The sequence below is a fragment of the Haliotis cracherodii genome, unplaced genomic scaffold (genome assembly GCF_022045235.1).
Source record: "Haliotis cracherodii isolate W230 unplaced genomic scaffold, xgHalCrac1.p SCAF_24, whole genome shotgun sequence".
Classification (NCBI taxonomy): domain Eukaryota; kingdom Metazoa; phylum Mollusca; class Gastropoda; order Lepetellida; family Haliotidae; genus Haliotis; species Haliotis cracherodii.
The window spans coordinates 8,043,901-8,070,646 of NW_027266280.1; the positions used below are offsets into that span (position 1 = coordinate 8,043,901).

The 26,746-nt window shown below is 43.5% G+C and overlaps 1 protein-coding gene across 1 annotated transcript in view; it reads right to left on the bottom strand.

The window, feature by feature from the left end:
- Positions 1-25,712, bottom strand: part of LOC139472498 (NACHT and WD repeat domain-containing protein 2-like) — a 31,635-nt gene extending 5,923 nt beyond the window's left edge. The window contains exons 1-20 of the mRNA XM_071254977.1: positions 25,607-25,712; positions 24,380-24,591; positions 22,617-22,756; positions 21,043-21,148; positions 18,692-18,904; positions 17,492-17,822; positions 16,348-16,500; positions 15,584-15,733; positions 14,228-14,444; positions 12,553-12,709; positions 11,803-11,971; positions 11,023-11,385; positions 9,420-9,680; positions 9,023-9,157; positions 8,376-8,502; positions 7,712-7,832; positions 6,896-7,064; positions 6,367-6,479; positions 4,541-4,778; positions 3,823-3,987 (exon numbers count right to left, since the gene is read on the bottom strand). Coding sequence (XP_071111078.1) covers positions 3,823-3,987; positions 4,541-4,778; positions 6,367-6,479; positions 6,896-7,064; positions 7,712-7,832; positions 8,376-8,502; positions 9,023-9,157; positions 9,420-9,680; positions 11,023-11,385; positions 11,803-11,971; positions 12,553-12,709; positions 14,228-14,444; positions 15,584-15,733; positions 16,348-16,500; positions 17,492-17,822; positions 18,692-18,904; positions 21,043-21,148; positions 22,617-22,756; positions 24,380-24,591; positions 25,607-25,712 — 3,646 coding nt within the window. The remainder of the gene's footprint in view (positions 1-3,822; positions 3,988-4,540; positions 4,779-6,366; positions 6,480-6,895; positions 7,065-7,711; positions 7,833-8,375; positions 8,503-9,022; positions 9,158-9,419; positions 9,681-11,022; positions 11,386-11,802; positions 11,972-12,552; positions 12,710-14,227; positions 14,445-15,583; positions 15,734-16,347; positions 16,501-17,491; positions 17,823-18,691; positions 18,905-21,042; positions 21,149-22,616; positions 22,757-24,379; positions 24,592-25,606) is intronic.
- Between the last annotated feature and the right edge of the window lie 1,034 nt (positions 25,713-26,746).

Here is a 26,746-nt window from a genome sequence, read left to right on the forward strand (position 1 = left end):
TACATTAAATGTATTCATTGAAGTATCATGACACAAAATTTAATGAAAAAATGAAAAAAACAATGTTCAAAAACTCAATATTTAGACTATGTCGCCCATGGGCGAGAATATGTTCCTTTACTCAAAACTCATGTTTTTCTTTCGCAAATACATTAAATGTATTTATTTAAGTATCATGACACAAAAGTTAACTCATTTTAACTTAATTCAACGATTTTATAGCGATATCGAAATATTTCGCCCATGGGCGAGAAAAAGGTTTGGCCCATGGGCGAGAATATTTTCCTTTACTTAAAACTTATGTTTTTGTTTCGCAAATACTTGCAGGTGTTCTTACTATTTTCATGGCACATATTGTAACTCAATTTTACTCAATTCAGCTATTTTACAGATTTATTGAAATATTTCGCCCATGGGCGAGAAAAGGTTTTGCCTTCGAAATCCTTGATTATTATATCATGCCAGAGTTCTGAAATGCAGTGACAATGTTGCTGAATAGTAGAATCTGATGGACGTTTTGTGCAGAACCTGTTTGACACTATGGGTTCCAGGACCACTAACACTCTGAGCTGAAAAAGTTTGGTCCTAACCGCACCCAACATCTACAAGTTTGTAAGCTTGTAGACATCATTAAGAAGTAATTAACAGTCCCATGCTGAGACCTTTCTCAAAATTCAGACCGGTGGCAGGCTGCCAACAAAGAGAAGAAAATATCGCAACCCCGACACGAGTGTGCTCAGTCAAACAATGAACTTACGACCGGCAGAAAACAACTCCAGTGTTGGCCTGAAAATGTAAACATGCTATTTAAATCCAAAATCGTATTATTATTTTTAATAGAAACCGTATCTTAATTTGTTCTTGCACTGCATCATATCGTGTATTTCATCTGTATATGTGTAATGTGTATATGTATCAATGACTACACTTATACCGCATATTCTGCAACAGACTATAATTAATCACCTTATTATTGTCTCTCCATTTACCATGGCTGACTGCACTAATACCCTTTTAACAGTGGACACCGATATCAGTATACATGTAGGCTTTTTGTTCAAAAAGGAATATGCAGGAAATTATATGTAACAATTAACTGTGTACTAATTACATGTTTGAATGTTATCAGTTTTACGTTCTGAGATACAGTGATGTAAGCATCTTCTAAAATCTTCTAAAAATATAATAAAATACAAAACTCTCTGCCGTAATTTTTTGTGGAAATCATTCGATCAAGTAAAAATGACTGCGTGACAAGACGAATCAACTATTTATACCCGATAAAAGAAACTGCCGTATTTTAGGAACAGTGCTATAACAAGACATTTGAAATTTCTAACAAGCAGATACATTAGATACAGTGACTTGACTACAGGTACGTAATCCGTATCAATCAAAGGTGTAAAAAATCTGAAAATCATATCTGTCGGAGACCTACCAAATTACCAAGTTTTATCATTACTATATTTATTACAATGCAAATACTTTAGTGATACATTTTTTAGAGGAGAGGGCATACACACAAGTATATTGCTTCCGTGTGTGAATGCAGGTTGTACTTGGTATCTCAGTTCTCAGTTTCATACCGGTTGTATAACTGAATTTGTATATGGAACCATGCGTACAGCATGACAATTACTTGCTATTCGTCAGTTTACAACACACATAACACGGTCAAACAATTTTAGGCACCGCTTTTGCGAGTTATTAAGTACTATAATGTTTTATTAAAATCTATTTCAATTTGTTTTCACCATTTTCCCTATTCACAGTCGTTGTTACGTGCGTCACTAGCTAATTAGTACGGATTGACCTTGTTTATTGTTTCTATACTTTGAGGATTTCTGTGGCAAGTGGCGGACGTAATTCAAACTCCTTCCGCACTGACACCGCATCAAATATATTTGTGTACCGATTACATAACTCTGATGAACAGGGTGGGGTGGTAGTTCACCGGACGACACTGTGTATATTGGGCGGCTCCTTTGATATCTCCTCCAAACATACGTTTATTGAATGACCCCATTAAACGATGATACACATCTCGATGAATATATCAAGCCACTAATTCATCTTTCATAAACATTTTTTTGTCTTTGTGCTTAATAAATCCACATATCAACGAGCATTTGTAAAACATGTATCCTAAAAAAAATAAACATTTTCAGGCTAGGTATTTGCCCACAGCAACACCTGCATAACTGTTTATTCACGCGTGGTGTGGTAGATCGTAATTGACCGAGAGCAGGTATTGTAGAATCACCTGTAAATAAGGCCGACACTGTAATTAGATACAACGTACTAATGAGAATTATCATAAGAAGGCTGTTGTTTTTTCTGAACTGTTACCATTTTCATACCAAAAGTGACAATGCAGTTAAAAGTTGCTTTAGTGTCACAATATTCACTCACGTTTTCCTCAATCGCATTGAAACATAATTCCCACTGGTCAGTTCGAAACCGCATGTAATTAAATAATTATTTCGAGATTTCGTTAGAATGTAAGAATATTCAGCCAAACGTTATGCAATAAAAGACGAATAGTTTTTTTCATTAAAATACGCGCACGCGTACCTGTATATTGCATACCTAGTGTCACGTAATTGCCCAGTGTGATGTATCAACGGGACATAAAATGGGAAATGAAATAGAAACTAACTAAAATTTAATGTTGTGGAAAATAACTCCAATGAATTGGAGTACACGCACATGAATTCGTATGATAAACTGTCAAAACGTTTTGAGAGGTAAGGCCGGGTTCATTAAAGATCGCTACAATATGTAAAACAGGTGAAATTTGTAGAACTAAAGGAAACATCCAACCAAATGCCCTTTTTAAATAGTAATGTAATGATATAATATAAAGTATATTTCACATGATACAATATACTTTGCAAACAGTTAGTTGATGCCTGAAAGGGACTGACGAAAACATGGGCGAAATATTTTAATAACGCCGTAAAATAGTTGAATTAAGTAAAAATTAGTTAAATTTTGTGTCATGATACTTGAATAAACACATTTAATGTATTTGCGACACAAAAAAATGAGTTTTGAGTAAAGGAACATGTTCTCGCCCATGGGCCTGCCCATGGGCCAAACCTTTTTCTCGCCCATGGGCGAAATATTTCAATATCACTATAAAATCCTTGAATTAAGTGGAAATGAGTTTAATTTTGTGTCATGATACTTCAATAAATACATTTAATGTATTTGCGAAACAAAATCATGAGTTTTAAGTACAGGAACATATTCTCGCCCATGGGCCAAACCTTTTTCTCGCCCATGGGCGAAATATTTCAATATCGCTATAAAATCGTTGAATTAAGTTAAAATGAGTTAAATTTTGTGTCATGATACTTGAATGAATACATTAAATGTATTTGCGAAACAAAAATATGAGTTTTAAGTAAAGGAACATATTCTCGCCCATGGGCCAGACTTCGCCCATGGGCAGGCCCATGGGCCACACTTCGCCCATGGGCAGGCCTATGGGCGACATAGTCTAAATATTGAGTTTTTAAACAATTTTTTTTTCATTTTTTCTTCCTTGGTATGTTCCCGTGAAAACGGCATGTTTAATTTTGTAAATACCTTTAACCGAGACTGGGCAAAGACCGTAGAGTTTCTGGACTTTTGGGTTTCCAGAATTAAAATGGGACGTGTTATATGTATATAGAGGGGTGTGATTTTTTTCTATACGAATATATTATCCTATACATGCTATCATCGAGTTCCTGTGGATAACACATCATTGCTGTTGTTAGAGTGTTTACTATGAGCTTGAAAACAGGACGTGACGTTCATGAGATAGAGACACACCTGATATTGTGTCAAAAAGCCGCATGCGGCCGTCGTTGAGGTTGGCGAGGATGGATGAAGGCGGCAGGAATTCGAAGCTGTCCACGCTAGTGTTGTAGTAGATGTCGCCAGTTTCCAGGAACATCTCGTATGCTCCCGCATCAGTCAGTTCGTGCTCCACCACACCTAGGGAAGAAGGTCGTGCAGGTACATCAGGACCAGGTAGGGTCAGAGAGATAGTTGGAGTGTGTTTGTTTGTTGTTTAACGCCGCACTCAACAATATTCCAGCTATATGACGAAAGTCTGTAAATAATCGAGTCTGGACCAGACAATCCAGTGTTTGACATCATGAACATCGATCCACGCAATTGGGATCGATGACATGCATCAACCAAGTCAGCGAGCCTGACCACCCGATCCCGTTAGTCGCCTTTTACGACAAGCATTGTCACCTTTTACGGCAAGCATGGGTTGCTGAAGACCTATTCTACCCCGATCTATGAACAGACGAGTAGCGATGTCTCCTGCCGGGTCTTCACGCGTATGCCGCAGAAGGGAAGCTATTTTGTAAGGACATTATTTGAAATTAGAGTTTTATGTCAACAACTAACAGACTAGAGTGAATTTTTATAAAAGACAACTTATTTTGCCAGTCAGCGCTTATAGACAAATTATGTTTCCTAGCAATTTCAGGAACAGAATATTTTGTCCAAGCTACCCCCATCCCCGATTACTCACGTTTGTTGATGTTCCAGATGTAGATTCTGCTCGGCGCCGAGTCGTCTTCGGTCATCATTTCTGCGTTAAAGATGAAGAAACGGCCATCTTCTGTGACGCACGCACCATCAGTGTACGTCTCTTTGAAGTTCAAGGTCACGGGGTCGAACTTGTACCGGAATCTCTGGGTGTTGAGGTCAAACACAAGGTAGGTCCCCTCCTCTGTTTCCGCCAATAGAGTTGTGCCGGACTTGTTCGCCTTCATGGGTAAAACAAATACTTACAATAAAGATGTCAGTTGTTAATAAGTGGAGAATATCTAGATAAACAAAGATAGGTTAAGATCAAAAGTGATAGCAAGGTGCAAGAAACAGTGCAATAGCTCCATAACAATGTTCAAAGCAACACATGCAAACATATCGCATAAAATCATCGTTGGTTACCTTTATACGGCAAGCATATGTTGCTGGAGACCTATTCTAACCGGGATCTTCACCAGTATATTTTGCAATAAGCAAGTTCAATATGTGTGCCGTCAAACAAGAGGCAAAGATTAGGTACTGCTTTCATCCTAGATTATCCAGTGTATCATATCTCTATTTTATCATGATATATACCCTGGACCCATTCGCCAGCTTAGCCTCGTCTTGAGTCCGGTTTGATTAACACGACTCTAAAAATTGATTCCAATCAAATCGCACTGTTCTTCATTATTGAAAAAGGTAGCGATGACTCTGCGTGCCGTCTGAAATACATACACAACCAGAACGTCTTTAAGCATTAGGAGTTCCAATATTCTGTCTTAGCACTTAGGAATATACCTGTATACACTGTATACAATAGACACATTCTCTGGAACACATATCAGTGTCTCTCTACGGTGCGGATACACTGTATACAAGAGACACAGGGAGACACACTCACTCGAACACATATCAGTGTCTCTCTACGGTGCGGAAACACTGTATACAAGAGACACAGGGAGACACACTCACTAGAACACATATCAGTGTCTCTCTACGGTGCGGATACACTGTATACAAGAGACACAGGGAGACACACTCACTCGAACACATATCAGTGTCTCTCTCCGGTGAGGATACACTGTATACAAGAGACACAGGGAGACACACTCACTAGAACACATATCAGTGTCTCTCTACGGTGCGGATACACTGTATACAAGAGACACAGGGAGACACACTCACTCGAACACATATCAGTGTCTCTCTACGGTGCGGATACACTGTATACAAGAGACACAGGGAGACACACTCACTAGAACACATATCAGTGTCTCTCTACGGTGCGGATACACTGTATACAAGAGACACAGGGAGACACACTCACTCGAACACATATCAGTGTCTCTCTCCGGTGAGGATACACTGTATACAAGAGACACAGGGAGACACACTCACTAGAACACATATCAGTGTCTCTCTACGGTGCGGATACACTGTATACAAGAGACACAGGGAGACACACTCACTCGAACACATATCAGTGTCTCTCTACGGTGCGGATACACTGTATACAAGAGAAACAGGGAGACACACTCACTAGAACACATATCAGTGTCTCTCTACGGTGCGGATACACTGTATACAAGAGACACAGGGAGACACACTCACTAGAACACATATCAGTGTCTCTGTACGGTGCGGATACACTGTATACAAGAGACACAGGGAGACACACTCACTCGAACACATATCAGTGTCTCTCTCCGGTGAGGATACACTGTATACAAGAGACACAGGGAGACACACTCACTCGAACACATATCAGTGTCTCTCTACGGTGCGGATACACTGTATACAAGAGACACAGGGAGACACACTCACCAGAACACATATCAGCCGATGTCCATCCTCGGACTTGATCACGTGAGACACTTTTCCCGTGGCTGTTTTATAAACTTTGATGTGACTGCGCCCCCTGGTGACTGATACGACCTCTACAAGAGAAGTACATGCGACTTTTTGAAAGGATGCAATGAAAGGAAGTAGGGAACATTCAACGTGTCTTTGATTAAACTGGTTGCATCTAATGGTGCCGTTGTACACACCCTCCCGTTCTCCTTTCCAACAATCGCCCTGCATCTGCCCAACATCCGCCCCACACCCGCCCTAGATTTCTACACCCATGCCCATCCGCACTATATTTCTACACCCGTGCACATCCGCACTATATTTCTACACCCGTGCACATCCGCACAATATTTCTATACCCATGCACATCTGCACTATATTTATACACCCATGCACACTTGCTCTATATTTATACATCCACCACACCCTTCTACATACACACCCTCCCGCTCTCCTTTCCAACAATCGCCTTGCATCTGCCCAACATCCGCCCCACACCTACCCTTCCGTTGCTTCACCACACAGAAGTCTTTGTACGACCCCAGCGGCAGCTGCCCTTGAAACGTCACAGTGACAGCCATCTTGGAAAAATCGACAATTTTCAACTTCCGGCCGACCCTCACCATTACTCTGTGGTTGTCAAGGACAACCAAGTCTTTGATATCCGCATTCTGGAAGACGAAATCAAACATGAAACTGTACATAGGCTACTTGCCGCATGCAGATTGATGTTGGTTGGTTGGTTGGTTGGTTGGTTGGTTGTTTAACGTCGCACTCAGCAATATTCCAGCTATATGACGGCGGTCTGTAAATAATCGAGTCTGGACCAGACAATCCAGTGATTGATATCATGAGCATCGATCCACGCAGTTGGGATCTATGACCTGCATCAACCAAGTCAGCGAGCCTGACCACCCGATCCCGTTAGTCGCCTTTTACGACAAGCACAGATTGATGTAATACCATGGTGCCTTACATCTGGAAGAGTGTTCTCATTGGGAGAATCGAACCCATGTCTTCGATGTGACGAGATAATGAAGCATGGCCCACTGAGCTACCAAACCTCATTACACAAGATGAAGAACACGGTCGTTTTTCGAAATGAAGTTACAGAAATCGTACAACATTGTCTGATTTTGATCATTGGTCAGGGTGCCGTTGTACAAAACAACCTTAGCGCTACGACTGTCGTTAGCCTATGTTAGGGGGAGGTATGGAGTTACGATCACCTTTGCGCTAAACTTGCTTTGTATAACGGCACCCTGATTATTAGAAATACAGCATTATGACATGACCGACCGGACGTTTCTCTACTCACCACCTGCATCTGTCGAACATATGAGCACGTCACCAGGTCGTACACGTTGAGGAAGCGGCGGGAGACGTCGTATGCCCCGAATAGAACGACGTAACGGGGGTTGTCCAGGACGGCGAAACGGCTGAAGTCAGGAAGGTTGAAAATGTAGCAGGCACACTCTATCTAAATTATGTTTTACGTGTAGGAGAAACCATGTCTCTCACATGAGGGAACGTCCCGAGGGGGCCGTAGACATGGTTTGTCCAACTTATAAACCGACTCATCGCTTAGACAACGTTTTTAATTAAATAACTGTAATAAATAAAATTCAAATGTTTAACCTGTATCGGAGATGAAATAGCGCCTGCAGTTGTGAACTCGGTTCAATGAAACCGGTGACCTCAGCACGTGGGTTTCGCAACGGTGCGAAATCTGCACGTGCGTCTCGCAATGGCACGAAATCTGCACGTGCGCCTCGTAGGCTCGAACGAGGACTGGTCGGCTCGGAGTCTGTGTGTCGGCCCAGTGGGCTAGCACTATAAAAAACAGCATTAGTCCTGACTAGTACAAGCAGCCACACACACACAAGCATGCAGGTCGCTATATAAGTGCAATAATCTTTCACGCAACGTCAAACCCCATTTCACCTGTACGTGATCGTATAAGCTCCGTTGCACAGACCTACCTGATGGTAAATCCGTCATCCCGGGCTTCTGAGGTCGCCTCCCGGCTGATATCCCACACTTTGACCACGTGGTCCTCCCCCGTCGTCACCACCAACTCCATGTCCGCCGTCGCCACGTCGTGGTAACCTGCGACACACATAGGCATCAATACCGATGTCGCGGGCTACGAACCAAACGTCTTGTTGATGTGGCTGTACTGTCCACAAACAAACCGATCGTCGTGCTATGACAGTCTCAGTGTTATGTTCAAGCTAATCTGTTTAGACAGTCGTAGCGCTCAATCGGTTAGTGCAACGGCCTCGTCACTATTGAATGGATGATGAGGTTACGTTCTTTTACGGTTAAGTCACAAACCATCATTGACCATTTATATTCGTGGGAGGGGGCGGAACATTTTTTTCAGTTCCCCAAACTTGTGTTTCTCCGGTTTTACAGATAAAAAATCACTTTCACTGCGCATGCTAGGAGTTATGAGAGACAATGTATTATGTGGGTCCAAAACAAAATCTCCAAAAATAACATTAAAGCTGATCACTGAATATGCCATCTTTGTTATTTCAAAGAGATTTATGTACAAACAAATCCTCTTAATGAAGCATGTACTCTTTGTACGAGAGTTGTCTCAGACAAAACCCTGACTTCGTACGTGTATGATGTTCCAGGATGGCGTGTCTCTCCTCGGATCGCACGTCCCAGGCCACGACGTTGTTGAAGCTGGCGAAGTAGACGTAGCGGCAATCCGGAGTCACGTGGAACTTCTCCAGGATGTCACGCTGAGATCCTGAAAAGTCACAGATGATCAGTAAATAAGAACCGTGACACGTGCTTAGTTGGAGCTGCCACAGCACATGTTGGTTCCTGTGGGGAATCCGGGGTAGGATTTTGTTTGTGAATCAGGATTCGAACCCACGATCATAGGTGAGTTGTGCGCCTAAAGGAAGTAACTCTGCCAGCTGCGACCTCTAAAAGCACCCAACATCTGAGAATCGGACCTTTAAGCGTCCATTTCTTAATGGTTTCCTTTGACCTTGACCGTGACCTACCCTTCAGGACGCGTTTTTGTTTCAAGGTGGCGCTGTCAAGCAAATGAAGGTCGTTGCTGAACATGTTGGATACAACGATGGTGCGGCCGTCGTCGATGAGTGCAAGAGCATCAACAGTCGTCATCTCTTCTCGTACCTCTCCACCGTCGTTTTCGGAAGCGGAAAACACGTCTTTGATCATGGTGAAGGTCGCAGTGTGGACGTTGAATACAAACAGGTGACGTTGTTCTGTGTCCACCGTAACCAGGTAGTTACCGCTGCCTGAATAAACAGGTAATATTATCTGAATCAAATGTTCACAGCGAATCTTGCCGTTTTCTGATACTAGTATTCTTAATAGTGCTTTTGAAATTAACATGAAAACAGTTGATATAGTTAAGTTCGTTATCATGAAAGACCAACTGTCTGTCTGACCAAGAGTGAGTGAGTGAGTCACATCGGCAATATTTCAGCCATATCGTGACGAACTGCAGAAAGAAATAGTGTATTAGTGACAACAGACCCATTAGGTTTTAATTCACACAGTTTTCTTCACATAAAGTAAAATGGATTTGGAACAAGATATAACGACCCAAATGACCTCTCCTAAAGATATTTACAATTATTCATTAAAAACAATATGTCTGACGAGTGAGTGAGGGAGTTGGGTTTAACGCCGCTTTTAACAGTATTCCAGTTACATCGCGGCGTGTCAGCTTAATGTGGGAGGAAAGCCCGAAGTGATGCAGGTCTCAGACGTTTACCATTTCGGTGAAACCCACGGGTATGGTGCTGACAAACCTAGAAACATAATCGGGGCGAACCGGGATTCGAACCCACAATCATAGGTTTCTGGCGTGCCCAAGGGAAGCAACTCTGCACAGCGAATCGCGGCGCCTTAGACGACTGGGCCACCCATGCCCCTATATGTCTGACGAGAAAGGATGGACAAGAGATTGAGACAAGAACATGACATAAGAAGATTACAATCCTATGTCCAGGGTACATAGAATGGAGATTGTAACCCTGGATCGTATCGTATCTTCTCAAAGCAAGGGAGTTAACTGACTCTAAAAGTCTAGTTTCAACCTTTGCCGAACCAGGCTGGAATTTCTGGGCTAGAACGTAGCGCCACCAGTGGATATTAAGAGTTATGTCCCTTCTATATATGCCCCTCCTATTGACCAATCAGATTCCATTTCTCATATCACTTGCATTTGCTTCAAACAAAATGGCGGCGCCCAGTGAAGAAGATCTTATCGATGATCACGATCTATATTGAAATAAAACGGGTCTTACCTCGCCAAGTGCATGAAATCACGTGAGACCATTGATTAAAAACATTAAAAAAAATTGGAAAATATCTGTCGACACACAGTTGATAACACACATCTTTTGCAAATCCAGCAGTCGACCGAAGTCTGCATGTTGAAATCCATGTTTACAAACCGAATGTCGATTTCGTAACGTGATTTTGATAGGACTTTGCATAGTCCCTTTAGTCCAGCCAATATATATCTCCAAAATTGCAGCCTAGTTCGGCAAGGGTTGACTTTTACAGTCAGTTAACTCCCTTGCCTCGGGAGGATGGGACTATCGCAGATGCAACAAGCCTGGTACCTACCTGCGCTTGGCCCCACATCACCCAAAGTGATATCATCTCCCACATACGGGCACTGGACTTCCTTGATCAGTTGACCATCATTGGCGCGGTACAGCTGCACCGTGCTTAGAGTAAATACAGCCACAGTTGTCTCCCCTGGTCCTGCGCAGCAGAACTGCACCTTCATGTCCTCAACCTTTATGACGTACTTCCTGTTTCCGGTACTGATTTCATACGCCTGTATCTCTCCATCTGGGTTGACGAGCGCCAGATGGTCGTTTAAGCAGAACCTGATGGTGTCGGGGTCCTCACCGACATTGTCGATAGAACGATACAACTTTCCACCATAAACATCCCAGATCTTCAATGTCTTGTCCCTTGAACCTGATTTGAACAGGAAACGCCAGTGTTATTTTTAATATGTTTGACATAATAAGGGGTGAAACTGGGTTTAACGTTGCGTCCATGGCGCTCAGAAACGACAGAATGTATATTTTCTCCACGATATAATACGGCAGACTTAATTATTTTGCATTCGGAACTTTATTCATCTTCGAGATACAGATGAGGTGTTATAGGGTTTAACGTCGTGTTCAAGATCATTGCATTTATATAGCGACCTGTTAGAGATATGAACTACACCTACAAACAAAACGTATTTAGATGGGGTCAATTATTTGACCAAAGTATTTAAAATCATACGTGTATTCTGACTGGTCTGCAGTACAGTACTTAACATTGCTGCGGGGCGAGCTTCCTTGCAGGTTACGGAACGGGGCGAGTGGTGACGAATCGACTTACATGTGAGAGCATATTCCCCGTTACACGTGACTGCAAGGCCAGTTATGTCTCCTTTGTGACCCGCCAGGCAATGCACGAGCTGACCTCCAGGTCGGGTAAGGATTGGCTTGTTCGCTACCAGGTACCCAGTTGGAGAATCGTCGCACTGTTGTAGGAAGGGACGCAGCTCCTGCGAAGAGAATAATAAAAAATGCAGATGAGAACATTTAAATTACATTTGTAAATCATGTTCCTGTATAAGACACACGAACTATCGTTCCTGAAGTAATATATGTTATTGGAACTGCTACATGCGAGCATTATAAAATATCGCGAATGACTCACAACTCGTCAACCCGTGAAGATCCGGGGTAGGGTGGGTCTTCAGCAACGTAAACGTTGTTTAACGCCGCACTCAGCAATATTCCAGCTATATGACGGCGGTCTGTAAATAATCGAGTCTGGACCAGACAATCCAGTGATTGACATCATGAACATCGATCCACGCAATTGGGATCGATAACATGCATCAACCAAGTCAGCGAGCCTGACCACCCGATCCCGTTTGTTGCCTCTTACGACAAGCATGGGTTGCTGAAGACCTATTGTAACCCGGATCTTCACGGGTTGCATCCATCCTATGTCTTATTGGTATTTCTATTTTGTTTTTTTATACATGGTGTTTTTTTTTTATTATGACAGATTAGAAAAAAATATTTCTGTCCCCAATAACCAATCAAAAGAATTCAATGTGACAGTTTTGCAATCCACCTTGTCCTCTTTGATCCTGCCCCGTAGCTGCGATGGAAGTTCATACGGGTACTTGATAAGCGCCCCCTGGGAGAGCTGAAGTGCATCGCCTATTGTTGAAATGGCGTTGTCCTCATCGAACAAGTTCCTGGCGTCCTGGAAATCCTCGAGAACTTGTCTGGTGGGGAGGAAATAGTTCCACAGTTGAAATAAAAACTGACAGACATTCAGTGTATATTTCCGAATGTACAATATGTTGCGACAGAGCCACGACATATGCTAAAATAGATACAATTCAACGCTCTCAAGCAAGAGTGCATCGAGGCCAACATATTTAAGCAGGGACATTGCTTGAGTGAGTTTGTTTTTACGGTTTCTTTAACCAATATTTTAGCAGTATTAAAGGGAATAAGAGAGAAATGGGCTTCACATATTGTGCCCATGTGGGAAATAGAACCTGGGTCTTCAAAGTGCAGCCACGAGTATCTAGCCCCGACCTGTTTCCCGATGTCACGAGTATCTAGCCCAACCTGAGTCCCAATGTCACTAGTATCTAGCCCCGACCTGTTTCCCGATGTCACGAGTATCTAGCCTACCTGAGTCCCAATGTCACTAGTATCTAGCCTACCTGAGTCGCGATGTCACTAGTATCTAGCCTGCCTGAGTCCCGATGTCACTAGTATCTAGCCTGCCTGAGTCGCGATGCCACTAGTATCTAGCCCCGACCTGTTTCCCGATGTCACTAGTATCTAGCCTACCTGAGCCCCAATGTCACTAGTATCTAGCCTACCTGAGTTGCGATGCCACTGGTATCTAGCCCAAACTGAGTTCGGATGTCAGTTGTATCTAGTCTACCCTAGTCCCGATGTCACTAGTATCTAGCCTGCCTGAGTCGCGATGCCACTAGTATCTAGCCTACCTGAGTCCCGATGTCACTAGTATCTAGCCTGCCTGAGTCGCGATGCCACTAGTATCTAGCCTACCTGAGTCCCGATGTCACTAGTATCTAGCCTGCCTGAGTCGCGATGCCACTAGTATCTAGCCTACCTGAGTCCCGATGTCACTAGTATCTAGCCTACCTGAGTCCCAATGTCACTAGTATCTAGCCCCGACCTGTTTCCCGATGTCACTAGTATCTAGCCTACCTGAGTCCCAATGTCACTAGTATCTAGCCTACCTGAGTTGCGATGCCACTGGTATCTAGCCCAAACTGAGTTCGGATGTCAGTTGTATCTAGTCTACCCTAGTCCCGATGTCACTAGTATCTAGCCTGCCTGAGTCGCGATGCCACTAGTATCTAGCCTACCTGAGTCCCGATGTCACTAGTATCTAGCCTGCCTGAGTCGCGATGCCACTAGTATCTAGCCTACCTGAGTCCCGATGTCACTAGTATCTAGCCTACCTGAGTCCCAATGTCACTAGTATCTAGCCCCGACCTGTTTCCCGATGTCACTAGTATCTAGCCTACCTGAGTCCCAATGTCACTAGTATCTAGCCTACCTGAGTTGCGATGCCACTGGTATCTAGCCCAAACTGAGTTCGGATGTCAGTTGTATCTAGTCTACCCTAGTCCCGATGTCACTAGTATCTAGCCTACCTGAGTCCCGATGTCACTAGTATCTAGCCTGCCTGAGTCGTGATGCCACTAGTATCTAGCCCCGACCTGTTTCCCGATGTCACTAGTATCTAGCCATACCTGAGTCCCGAGGCCACTAGTTTGGCCTGCAGGAAGCTGAAGTTACACAGACACTGCTGTTTGAGCAGCGCCACCTGTCCGGCCCGGAGTCGGTGGAAGGCCAGGTTGTTCAGGAGACGCAAGTTGTAAGATTCGCCGAATCGGAGCTGCTGCGCAGTCACGTGACGATCTGCCTTCCGGTCAGTGCCATGTTTGTCTGTGTACGGCTTCTGCGTACCTGCACGCAACATATACAAGATGTTTTGTTTGTTACCGTTGCGCTCAAATATAGCATGTCTAAATACTGAAGATCGTCATCAATTAGGCTAGACGCAACAAATTATTCATCATAATTATTAATCAGGCATAAAAGTGAATATCACTACGTAAATACTACGTCAAGTGAACGAGTGGCCTAGGTTTTGAAACAGTTCCCAGCAATTTATTCAGGGGGAAGCAAGAATTGGTTTCATTTTATCGTGAGGAGAACCCGGGTCATTGAAGTGACGAGCGAACGCTCCCACCGATTGTCAAGACACATCTTCCCGAGGCAAGAGAGTTAACTGACTTTAAAAGTCAAGTTTCCACCCTTGCCGAACTAGGCTGGAATTCCTGGGCTCGATCGTAGCGCCACCAGTGGCTATTACGAGTTATGTCCTTTCTATGCCTCTCATATTGACCAATCAGATTCAACCTCTTGTATCACTTGCATTTGCTTCAAACAAAACGGTGGGGCCCAGTCAAGACGATCTGATTGATAATCAAGATCTATATTGTGATAAAAAGAGTCTTACATCGCGAAGTGCATCAAATCACGTGAGCACCTTGATCAAAAGAATGAAAAGATATGTTGACAACGAGTTAGCGGTGCACGTGATTAACAAATCCTGCAGTCGACCGAAATCTGCATGACACTTTACGTACCGGATTTCTATTTCGGTGCGCGATTTTGATTGGACTATGCATAGACTCGTTAGTCCAGCCAAAATGTAACTCCATAATACCAGCCTAGTTCGGCAAGGGTGGAAACTGGACTTTTATAGTCAGTTAACTCTCTTGCCTCGGGAAGATGGTCAAGGTATGGCTGTGGTTCTTCCCGTACATACATCAAAACAAAAATAATTCTTCCTGAAACATGGATAAAATGTAAAAGGTCTCAAAACAGACAAAAACAAATTCATACATTATGCTTTGGTATTCAGTGTATCTTTCCGTGATGGATTAGAGGCTTAGCCTGGTGGTGAATGCGTTCGCTTGAAGGTTTGGTTCCACACATGGGTACAATGTGTGAACGTTTCTTCTCGTGTTCTCCCGCCGTGATATTGGTGTAATATTGCTGATAGCATCGTAACATTATATTCACTCACTAACACTTACCATGAGCCCAAACGCCGGAGAAGAAGTCGCCTAGAGCGCCGTGCATCTTCTTTTGGTCACTGTCGTCGCTGCAGTAGCGTTCATAGGCAGCCTCGATAAACTGCCGGTGATACCAGAAGAACACCCTCACTCCATCGGCTCCTTTGTCCACTGTACAACACACGACGAAGTTAGTAAACTCCACAACATACGACTGATGTTAGTAAACCGTACAACACACGACTGATGTTAGTAAACTGTACAACACACGACTGATGTCAGTAAACTGTACAACACATGGCTAATGTTAGTAAATTGTACAACACAGGGATGATTTTTTGTTTTGTTTGTTGTTTAACGCCGCACTCAGCAACATTTTAGCTATATGACGGCGGTCTGTAAATAATCGAGTCTGGACAATCCAGTGATTGACATCATGAGCATCGATCAACGCAATTGGGATACGATAGCATGCATCAAGCAAGTCACCGAGCCTGACCACCCGATCCCCTTTACATGATTGTTAGTAAACTTCACAACGCAAGTTAGTAAACTCCAAAACCCGTGACGAATGTTCGTAAACTGCATTATGCGTTACTCATGATAATAAACTGACATTATAATGGGATTTGCAACACACTAAACGTGACGGTAAATTAAGATGATGATTGGACGTCCAGGACGAAAGATAGAGCACATCAGTCAAACACGCAGCACATCAGTCAAACACGCAGTTTTAGATTTAAATCAAAATTGTTTCCAACGTCCCACTAGAACACTCTCACCAAGGTACTGGTTGAATTCTGTCTTGAGTCTGACCAGCAGCAGTGGTGGTAGTCGTCGTATGGGGGGCGTCCAGTACATGTATACGTCGTTCAGGACGTCGTCGTCACAAGAGAGGATGTCCTCAAGCTCACTCTCAGTCAGGCCGCGTCTACCTGGTGACAAAGGTGGTGGTATGGGTGCGTGAGTTGGAGTTCTAACAGCTCCAGAAAAGAAACAAGAAAAAGCAACTTTGCCTCTGATTTTACACACACACACACATTTTCGTTGCGCATGCATTTTTGTGAAAATAATTATCTGTTCTTCCTTTCAGAGAAATAAAAATTGAAGCTGTAAACAATATTTTAAATTCTTAGAAGGGCACGAGTCTAAGGCACCGCTATTCGCTACGCAGAGTTGCGTCCCTTGGGCACGCCAGAATCCTATGAACGTTGGTTTGAATCCCGGTTCGCCCCGATTATGTTTCTAGGTTTTTCAGCACCATACCCGCGCCTTCCTCCCACATTAGGGTGACACGCCGTGGTGTAACTGGAATACTGTTAAAAGCGGCGTTAAACTGAACTCACTCACTCACAACTATCAGTGAATCTGGAAATTTGTGGATCCAGACGATGTCCCAGGGAACGGTATTGTTCAGGGGCCAATTCCATGTAGTAAGGTGTTGGGGTTAAGAGCGCTAAGACTGCTTTGTGGGACGGGCCCCTTGTCAATAGAATTTCACTGAACTGTTTTTGCCCTTGAAGGAACCCACCAGCTCTTATAGTGAAGCCAGGGGAATCTCCCTGTTGCTGAGACCGTCTCTGTGGTCTAGTGGGGGCGGTCGGGTAGCCTAGTGGTTAAAGCGTTCGCTCAACACGCCGAAGACCCCGGTTCGATTCCCGACATGGGCACAATGTGTGAAGCCCATTTCTCGTGTCCCCCGCCGTGATATTGCTGGAATATTGCTAAAAGCGGCGTAAAACCATACTCACTCACTGTGGTCAAGCGGATAGAGCGTCTCTCCCCGGAGAACAAAAGGTCGGTTATTCGATCCCCGGTCGCGTCATTCCAAAATACGTTAAAAGATAGTACTTATTGTTAATCTGCCTTGTGCTCTTCATTAAACAGTCTTCCTGTAAGGCAGTCCAAGGTGTGACAACCACTTACTAATGGTTAGGTATCCCAATGCTCTGGACACGAACATCCTGCCATGAGCTCTCTCCAGCTTGAGGAAGAGCGTCTTGATGCATCCTCTGACCGTTGACTCCAACACGGTCTCGCACACGGGGGTGAAGGAGCGCCATCTATGTGCCTCGTCGAACGCAAGCTTCAGGAAGAGGGGCAACGGACACTGGTGGAACGCTGCGTTGATGACCCCTCTCTGACCCGTGGTCAGTTTCCTCTGGGCGGTCTCCAGCCACTTGTCCAGGATTCCTGTCGCATCGCCGTCAGGCAATTTGGGCACCTGGACGAAGAAGCCTTTGGAGGACACCTTGGCCTGCGGTGAGTGAACAAAGCTGTTGATTTAGGCAAATGAGGAAGGCCTATTTGTCACTCTAGAAGTGTCAAATTTTACACTAAATCTCTTTCATATGATCACATCTGGTAGTTTTCTTAACGGTTTCTTAACGTTTTGCTCTTTTTTAATTATGCATATCGCGTGGGCCAAAAAGGATGGTTTAGTTAAATGATACCATGCTGAGTTGAATTTGAAGAAAGTGTAAGCTTTATCATCAGATCTCCAGATAAGCTGCGTATCTTCGTGAAATACGCATCAGAAATACAGAAATACGCAGTAAAATAAAATCCAAGCGTATCAAATACGCAACGAACATTACAGATACAAAAATAAAACTTGTGCGTATCATCAAAATATTGTGAAGTAACCCTGCGTATTCGATTAGCAAATCAGCAACTTATTTTGAAATTATAAACGGGCATTCCGTCAACCATGCCAAACTCCACGATGGCAGTTACATCATGATCATTTGCCATCACACTTTCTCGTGGAAGTATCGTGGTATTTTTGAGTCCTATAAAGCTCTCGAAACCACACGATACCAGTTTGCAGGGACTAGATGCATAGAGTTTTTTAAATATTTCACTTAAATACCCACATGTATAAAAACTAGTGTGTAAAAGAAATTTGAATACCCAGATAGAATTACTGATACCCAATGATTTTAAAATGCATGGGTAAAATACCCACAACACCAAAAGCTTATCTTGAGCTCTGTTATCATGGCGTGCTTGGAAGAGATATCACTTGAACACTAACTTTAATTCCGAAGGTTGGGAACTCACAAGAGTTATCGAGCATACAACAAAGAGCTGGAATCCTTAAACCCAATCCAGACATATAGGTACCTGCATCCTCTGTAGACATTCGTGCTGACACTCCGGCAGAGTGGACACCACTAGCCTCACGTGCGGCGGCAGGTGCGTGGGCAGCCAGGTCAGCTGCCGGCCATTGTCCGAGTTGTCCAGTTGGTCCAGGGAGTCCAGCAGCACCACCAGGGGTTTACTGTCATGTGCCAGCTGCAGAGCCTGGTGGAACATCCCGCTCAGCTCTTTCACGTCCTGCATCAGAGAGTGAGTGAGGAGGATGGTTTTACGAAGCTTTTAGCATTTTATACGGCAAATCTCATTAAAATCAGATCTTAGTTCTCGCTACCGCTAAACAAAGATCTGAGGACATCCCATTACGGGTCACGTCAGACCGACCTTGCGCGAACTTTGACCGACCAATGAAATGAGCAATCAGAAGGCAGCTTTCTCGTGCTTTACGGCACTTATTTCAAATTGGCGACTACGCTTCGAAACATATTTTGACAAGTTCTCGATTACAAATTTGAAACCTGAACAAAAGAACATTCTGGAATGGCTAACAGATGGTCTAGATTGTATGGTTTCAGTCGTTAAATCCGTAACTATCGTTCGGAATACCCTTGTGTTAAAGTTTTCGAGGTTGGATGATTAGAAATCACATTCCGACTGTCACTTTCATAATCTGGTAAGCGACGCTCTGATTGGTCGGATGAAAGGTCGTTCTGATGTGACCCCTAATGGGATGTCCTCAGATCTTTGTTTAGTGGTGGCGAGAACTAAGATCTGATTTTAATCAGATTGATACTTACGGCTTACAGCTGTTACACCCAGGCCGCCATCAGCAGCAGGTACGTGGATGGCAAAGTTTGTTTGTTTGTTGTTTAACGTCGCACTCAACACTATTCTAGCTCTACGAATCTAATCTGGACCAGAAAATCCAGTGATTGACATCATGAGCATCCTATTCTACCCCGGATCTTTACGGGGCTTGATAAATATTATTAAATACCTTTATTCATTAAAATATAGCATATTACTAACCGAAAGAGAACATTAAAACTGATTGGAATAATTCTTTGTATGTAAAATGCACTTGAGGTGAGATTTAGAAATATTGATCGTATTCGACCAGACAATCCAGTGATTGATATGAAGAGCATCGATCGACGCAATTGGGATACAATGACATGCATCAACCAAGTCTGCAAGCCTGACCACCCGATCCCGTTAGTCGCCTTTTACGACAAGCATAGGCGCCTATTACGGCAAGAATGGGTTGCTGAAGACCTATTCTACCCCGGATCTTCACCGGTCAGAAGACAAAGTAATCTCGGTCGTCTCCCACCCCAAAGCTGGATTCTCTGATTCCACTATGGCCACCCATATCTGCATCTAATAAAGGCCTTTTCGGACTGCGGGCAGTAGTAGCGATAGTTGTGTCATTCATGTCATCATTCTGTGATGGACAGCTTGGCTTACAGATGGCTCTTGAAAATATGTCGTAATATGATTCAATGGTTTGAACACGTCACAATCGTGGAAGAAAACTGAGAAATGTGCCAATGACCAGAAACATTTGCAGCATTACAGACAATAGTGAGTGAGTGAGTTGTTTAGCGCCGCTTTTGACAGTATTTCAGTTATATCGCGGCGTGTCAGCTTCATGTGGGAGGAAAGCCCGAAGTGATGCAGGTCTCAGACGTTTACCACTTCGGTGAAACCGACGAGCACGAGTATGGTGCTGACAAACATAATCGGGGCGAACCAGGATTCGAACCCACAATCATAGGTTTCTGGCGTGCCCAAGGGACGCAACTCTGTACAGCGAATCGCGGCGCCTTAGACGACTGGGCCACCCGTGCCCCATACAGACAATAGCATCAGAAGCAAGATAGACTGTAAGTAATTACACTACACCCTAAACAAGGAAGTCGTGATGCCGATATAGACAAGCTATGCTGTTTGTCAGTTTCTTTCACATGGGTGCAATGTGTAAAACCCATTTCTCGTGTTCCCTGCCGTGATATTGCTGTAATATTGCTAAAAGCGGCCAAAACAATGCTCACTCACTGAATATGTAAAACATTTTTGTCGCCAAGCTACTTTTATTAATGGAAGCCAACTGGCAACCAAGCAATACATACAGGTCGCAAAATGGTAATTTAGGTAGCCAATGCGACCAAACTCGTCCCAACTTGGAGGACTGATATTGGGTAAAATGTCTGAAGCCCATTTCTGGTGACGCCCCTGGGATGACGCGGGAGTATTGATAAAAGTGGCGTAAAACCTCTCTCACTTTATTCCGCATACAATACGCATTGAATGGAACGTATATCTTATATTATTCACGTTACAATCATTAATAAGGCGCTCTTCGTTGTAACACTTACTGTCGGCAAGTCGTGCACTTCATGCCCATATATGGTCCACACTTGAGATGTAACACTCTTTAAAAGGCTGCAAACGGAGGAACTATCTGGCGTGGTGCCAATGAATCTGCAATGAAGATGTAATGTAATCTGAGGGGCAAAAGAAAGTATGCCGAGTTTGTTTGTTAAAAGTATGGAAACTGTTCCCTAAATTTGAAAAGAATCCATGAAGTAGTTTTCTAGTTATAGTTATAGTAAGTAAAAATATAAAAAAATAGGTCCATATTTTCAGAAATTCCAAATATTGAAAACAAACTTCGCACTGCACCTCTCCTATAGGTATAGAAACTGTACCCCCAATTGGAAAAGAATCCATGAAGTAGTATATTCCAAGTTCACAACATGAAAAACATCATATTTTTCAGGAAATACACATATATAAATCAAACTTTGCGCTGCACCTCTTCTCTTAGTATTAAACTGTTCCCCAAATGTGAAAGGAATCCATTCAGCAGTATTCAAGTTGTAGGTCGCACAAATGTTTAAGTTAAAACAATTCAAGTCAAAAAATGAAAAAAAGCCCGTATTTTTTTTCCAGATAATCTAAATATTGAAATCAAACTTCGCACTGCACCTCTCCGATAGATATAACAGTGTTTGAAAACCAAGTTTGAAAAGAATCTATGCTGCAATTTTCAAGTTATTGGTCATACAAAAAAAGATGATATGTGTATAATGTTGAACATTGAACGCCCAAAGTGACACCCGCGACAACGGATGTGGTGATGATGAGCCAATGGTCTTAATTAGGGCCCGTTCCACAAACCTATCTCAGCGCTACGTCTATGTGAAAGTATGGGACTAACTACTTAGCGCTCCGACTGTCGTACGTCTTTGTGAAAGTATGGGACTTACTACTTAGCGCTGCGACTGTCGTACGTCTATGTGAAAGTATGGGACTTAATACTTAGTGCTGCGACTGTCGTACGTATATGTAAAAGTATGGGATTTACTACTTAACACTGCGACTGCCGTACGTCTATGTGAAAGTATGGGACGTACTACTTAAAGCTGCGACTGTCGTACGTCTATGTGAAAGTATGGGATTTACTACTTGGCGCTACGACTGTCGTACGTCTATGTGAAAGTATGGGAGTTGCTTCTTAGCGCTACGGCTGTCGAACGTCTAAGTGAAAGTATGGGACTTACCACTTAGCGCTACGACTGTCGTACGTCTATATGAAAGAATGGGACTTACTAATTAGCGCTACGACTGTCGTACGTCTATGTGAAAGTATGGGACTTACTACTTAGCGGTACGGCTGCCGTACGTCTATGTGAAAGTATGAGACTTACTACTTAGCGGTACGACTGTCGTACGTCTATGTGAAAGCATGGGACTTTCTACTTGGCGCTACGACTGTCGTAGTATGAAAGTATGGGCGTTGCTATTTAGCGCTACGGCCGCTGTTTGGATCGGGTCCCAGTGTGGAAATTTTACCATATCACTAAAGGTTTCTTGACACATCTGAGGGAAGTACGTAGTAATTGCGAATTACGGAGGACAGTGTATCCGCACTGTTTCGGACCGTTACCTTACAACCAGGGCCCCTTCGTCTAGTGTCTCTGACGCCTGCTTTGCTGCCATGGCAACCACCGACGTCTTCCCACTTCCTGACACACCAAAGACTGTTAATGGGCTGACGGAATCACCCGTCACGTACTTGTGTATCGTCTGAAATATACAGGCGTGACGCAATGAATAACGGACATCGCAGAGAAGAAGAGCCAGCGTCTTATGGTTTCGACATTTAAAACCCTAAAGATACTTAAGAATGGCGTCTGACAGACACCCTTCAACCTACCTTCAGAATGGCGTCTACCATCATGTAAACTACCTTCAGAATGGCGTCTACTATCCTGTAAACTACCTTCAAAATGGCGTCTACCATCATGTAACCTATCTTCAGAATGGCGTCTACTATCCTGTAAGCTACCTTCAGAATGGCGTCTGACATCCTGTAACCTACCTTCAGAATGGCGTCTGACATCCTGTAACCTTAATTCAGAGTGGCGTCTGACATCCTGTAATCTACCTTCAGAATGACGTCTGACATCCTGTAACCTTAATTCAGAGTGGCGTCTGACATCCTGTAATCTACCTTCAGAATGGCGTCTGACATCCTGTAACCTTAATTCAGAGTGGCGTCTCACATCCTGTAACCTTAATTCAGAGTGGCGTCTGACATCCTGTAACCTTAATTCAGAGTGGCGTCTGACATCCTGTAACCTTAATTCAGAATGGCGTCTACTATCCTGTAACCTGCCTTCAGAATGGCGTCTGACATCCTGCAACCTACCTTCAGAATGGCGTCTGACATCCTGTAATCTACCTTCAGAATGACGTCTGACATCCTAGCTGTAACCGGCCTTCAGAATGACGTCTGACATCCTGCAACCTACCTTCAGAATGGCGTCTGACATCCTGTAATCTACCTTCAGAATGGCGTCTGACATCCTGTAACCTTGATTCAGAATGGCGTCTGACATCCTGCAACCTACCTTCAGAATGGCGTCTGACATCCTAGCTGTAACCTGCCTTCAGAATGACGTCTGACATCCTGCAACCTACCTTCAGATTGGCATCTGACATCCTGTAACCTACCTTCAGAATGGCATCTGACATCATGCAACCTACCTTCAGAATGGCATCTGACATCATGCAACCTACCTTCAGAATGACGTCTGACATCCTGCAACCTACCTTCATATTGGCATCTGACATCCTATAATCTACCTTCAGAATGACGTCTGACATCCTGCAACCTACCATCAGAATGGCGTCTGACATACTGTAACCTACCTTCAGAATGGCATCTGACATCCTGCAACCTACCTTCAGAATGACGTCTGACATCCTGTAACCTACCTTCAGAATGGCATCTGACATCCTGTAACCTACCTTCAGAATGGCGTCTGACATCCTGTAACCTACCATCAGAATGGCGTCTGACATACTGTAACCTACCTTCAGAATGGCATCTGACATCCTGCAACCTACCTTCAGAATGGCATCTGACATCCTGCAACCTACCTTCAGAATGGCGTCTGACATACTGTAACCTACCTTCAGAATGACGTCTGACATACTGTAACCTACCTTCAGAATGGCGTCTGACATCCTGTAACCTACCTTCAGAATGGCGTCTGACATCCTGTAACCTACCATCAGAATGGCGTCTGACATCCTGTAACCTACCTTCAGAATGGCGTCTGACATCCTGTAACCTACCTTCAGAATGGCGTCTGACGTCCTGTAACCTACCTTCAGAATGGCGTCTGACGTCCTGTAACCTACCTTCAGAATGGCTTCTCTACCGTGGAAGGCGCTACACTTCTGCTGACAGAAGGACACATGCTGCACCACCTCCTGAAACAGCTCTGTGTCGGTGTCTGAAGACGCCCTCGTCTTGATGCCGTGGGTGATCATCCCTGTCAGTGTCTTCTCGAAGTCTTCACACATTTGGTCAATGTATTTCTTGTGTTCCCTCACCGAGGCAGGATCAACACCTAACGTAGGGACGGAGCAAGGTCAGGAGTCAGTGTCAGACACACATACACGACAATAGGTTAAACTGTCAGCCCGATTGAAACGAAATGTTTCTCAGATTTTACACAGGGTTGTATTTATAGGTTCTTTATTTTTGCTACCAATTTACTAATGTATTTACCCTTTTGTTGAGACTACGGATAGGAAACCCCCTAAAGACTTGACATGTTAAAATGATAAACACAATAGCTATCCCTTGCCACCCATGGAATTGCCCCTTACACTCCTCACATCAAACATTTGAAATTCCATGTTAATGTTTCTAATCCAAAGGAACTTACGATAATAAATGTACATGGTCGAAAATGTCATATATTTCTTTAAAACGTTCTAAGTATAATAGGAAAGACGGTAAAATCTGTTGCAATGGATAAAACAATAATTTCTTTTCCAGTGATTTGTCAATTCGTTTATGCATACTATATTCGTAGAAAAGAAATCCTATCCAGGTATTCCTACCTTAAGGGGAATTCCCTTTAATACGCATATGGTCACAGATATGGGGAAAGAAATTTTCTTTGTCAGTCAAACTGAGAAATATAGCTTTTACTTCAAAAGCTGTCCTTGTCAATGTGAGCTGACAACTGTAATTATTATGGAAAATAAATTAAAATGCCGATTTCCATTGTCCACGACGTCTAAGGCTGTTTGTCTTGACGTCGCATGGACGTTATTCAAAGTTTGTTTGTCTGAGGTTTAACGCCGCACTCAGCAATATTACAGCTATAATAGGGCGGTCTGTAAATAATCGAGTCTTGACCAGACAATCCAGTGGTTGACATGAGCAGCAATCTCCGCAAGTTGGATACAATGACATGCATCAACCAAGTCAGCGAGCCTGACCACCCGATCCCGTTAGTCGCCTCTTGCGACAAGCATAGTCGCCTTTTACAGCAAGGATTGGTTGCTGAAGACCTTTTTTACCCCGGATCTTCACTGGTTGTTATTCAAAGACAAAACATCCCTTCAGCTCACCTTTATCCGACCATTGTATTGAGTAGGTCTTGTGACACTTTTCAGGAATAAACATGGGGAGGTTTTTGTCTCTCAGTTCCTGCAGCAGGTCACGTGCCTCCTTCATCTGTTTCTCGGGCCCGCGGACATCTTTTTTAAAGAAGTAATTAAAACAACAGTAGGTCAAAGGACATGTTAGATGTCCCGAAACATGAGTTTTAAAGAAAATAATATTGTTCGGTTACTCCTTTCAGAGTAAATGTTGTATCTTTTGATGCAGTGATCGAGTAAATATCCTGCATCCCCTCCCCCATTTTCCCGAGGCAATGGAGTTAACTGACGATTCAAGTCCAGTTTCCACCTTTGCCGAACGAGGCTGGAATTTCTTGGCTAGATCCTAGCGCCACTAGTGGCCATTACGAGTTATGTCCCTTCTATGTCCCTCCTATTGACCAATCAGATTCCACCTCTCATATCACTTGCATTTGCTTCACACAAAATGGCGGCACCCAGTCAAGACGATCTGATCGATAATCAAGATCTATATTGTGACAGAACGGGTGTTACCTCGCGAAGTGCGTCAGATCAGGTGCGCACCTCGATTAGAAACATGAAAAGATTTTGGAAATATCTGTTGACGCCGAGTTGGCGGTACACTTGCTTTACAAATCCTGCAATCGATCGATATCTGCAGGGCAGTTTACGAACCGGATGTCGATTTCGTTACGCGATTTTGATTAGAGAATGTATAGATTCGTTAGTCAAGCCAAAATATAACTCCATAATTCCAGCCTAGTTCAGCAAAAGTGGAAACTCGACTTTTTTTTTGCCAGAGTGGAAGGTCCGTTGTTAGACCCCCGGCCGCGTCAAATCAAAAGATGTTTAAACATGGTGCCCGGCATTAAGGCGATAATGTATTTGAGTCGGTATACTTTTGGGCATTGAAGTTAAATTGGAGCATGGTATCTTAGTTAGCTAGAACTAAACGACCGACATTAGTCCGGACTAGTACAAGTAGACACACACACACACACACACACACACACACACACACAAACACACACACACAAACATACACACACGTGCATGCTCGTCGCTATTTAAGTGCAATAATCTTGCATGAACACGATGTCAGCCCCAATTTCACCACACCTCACTTTT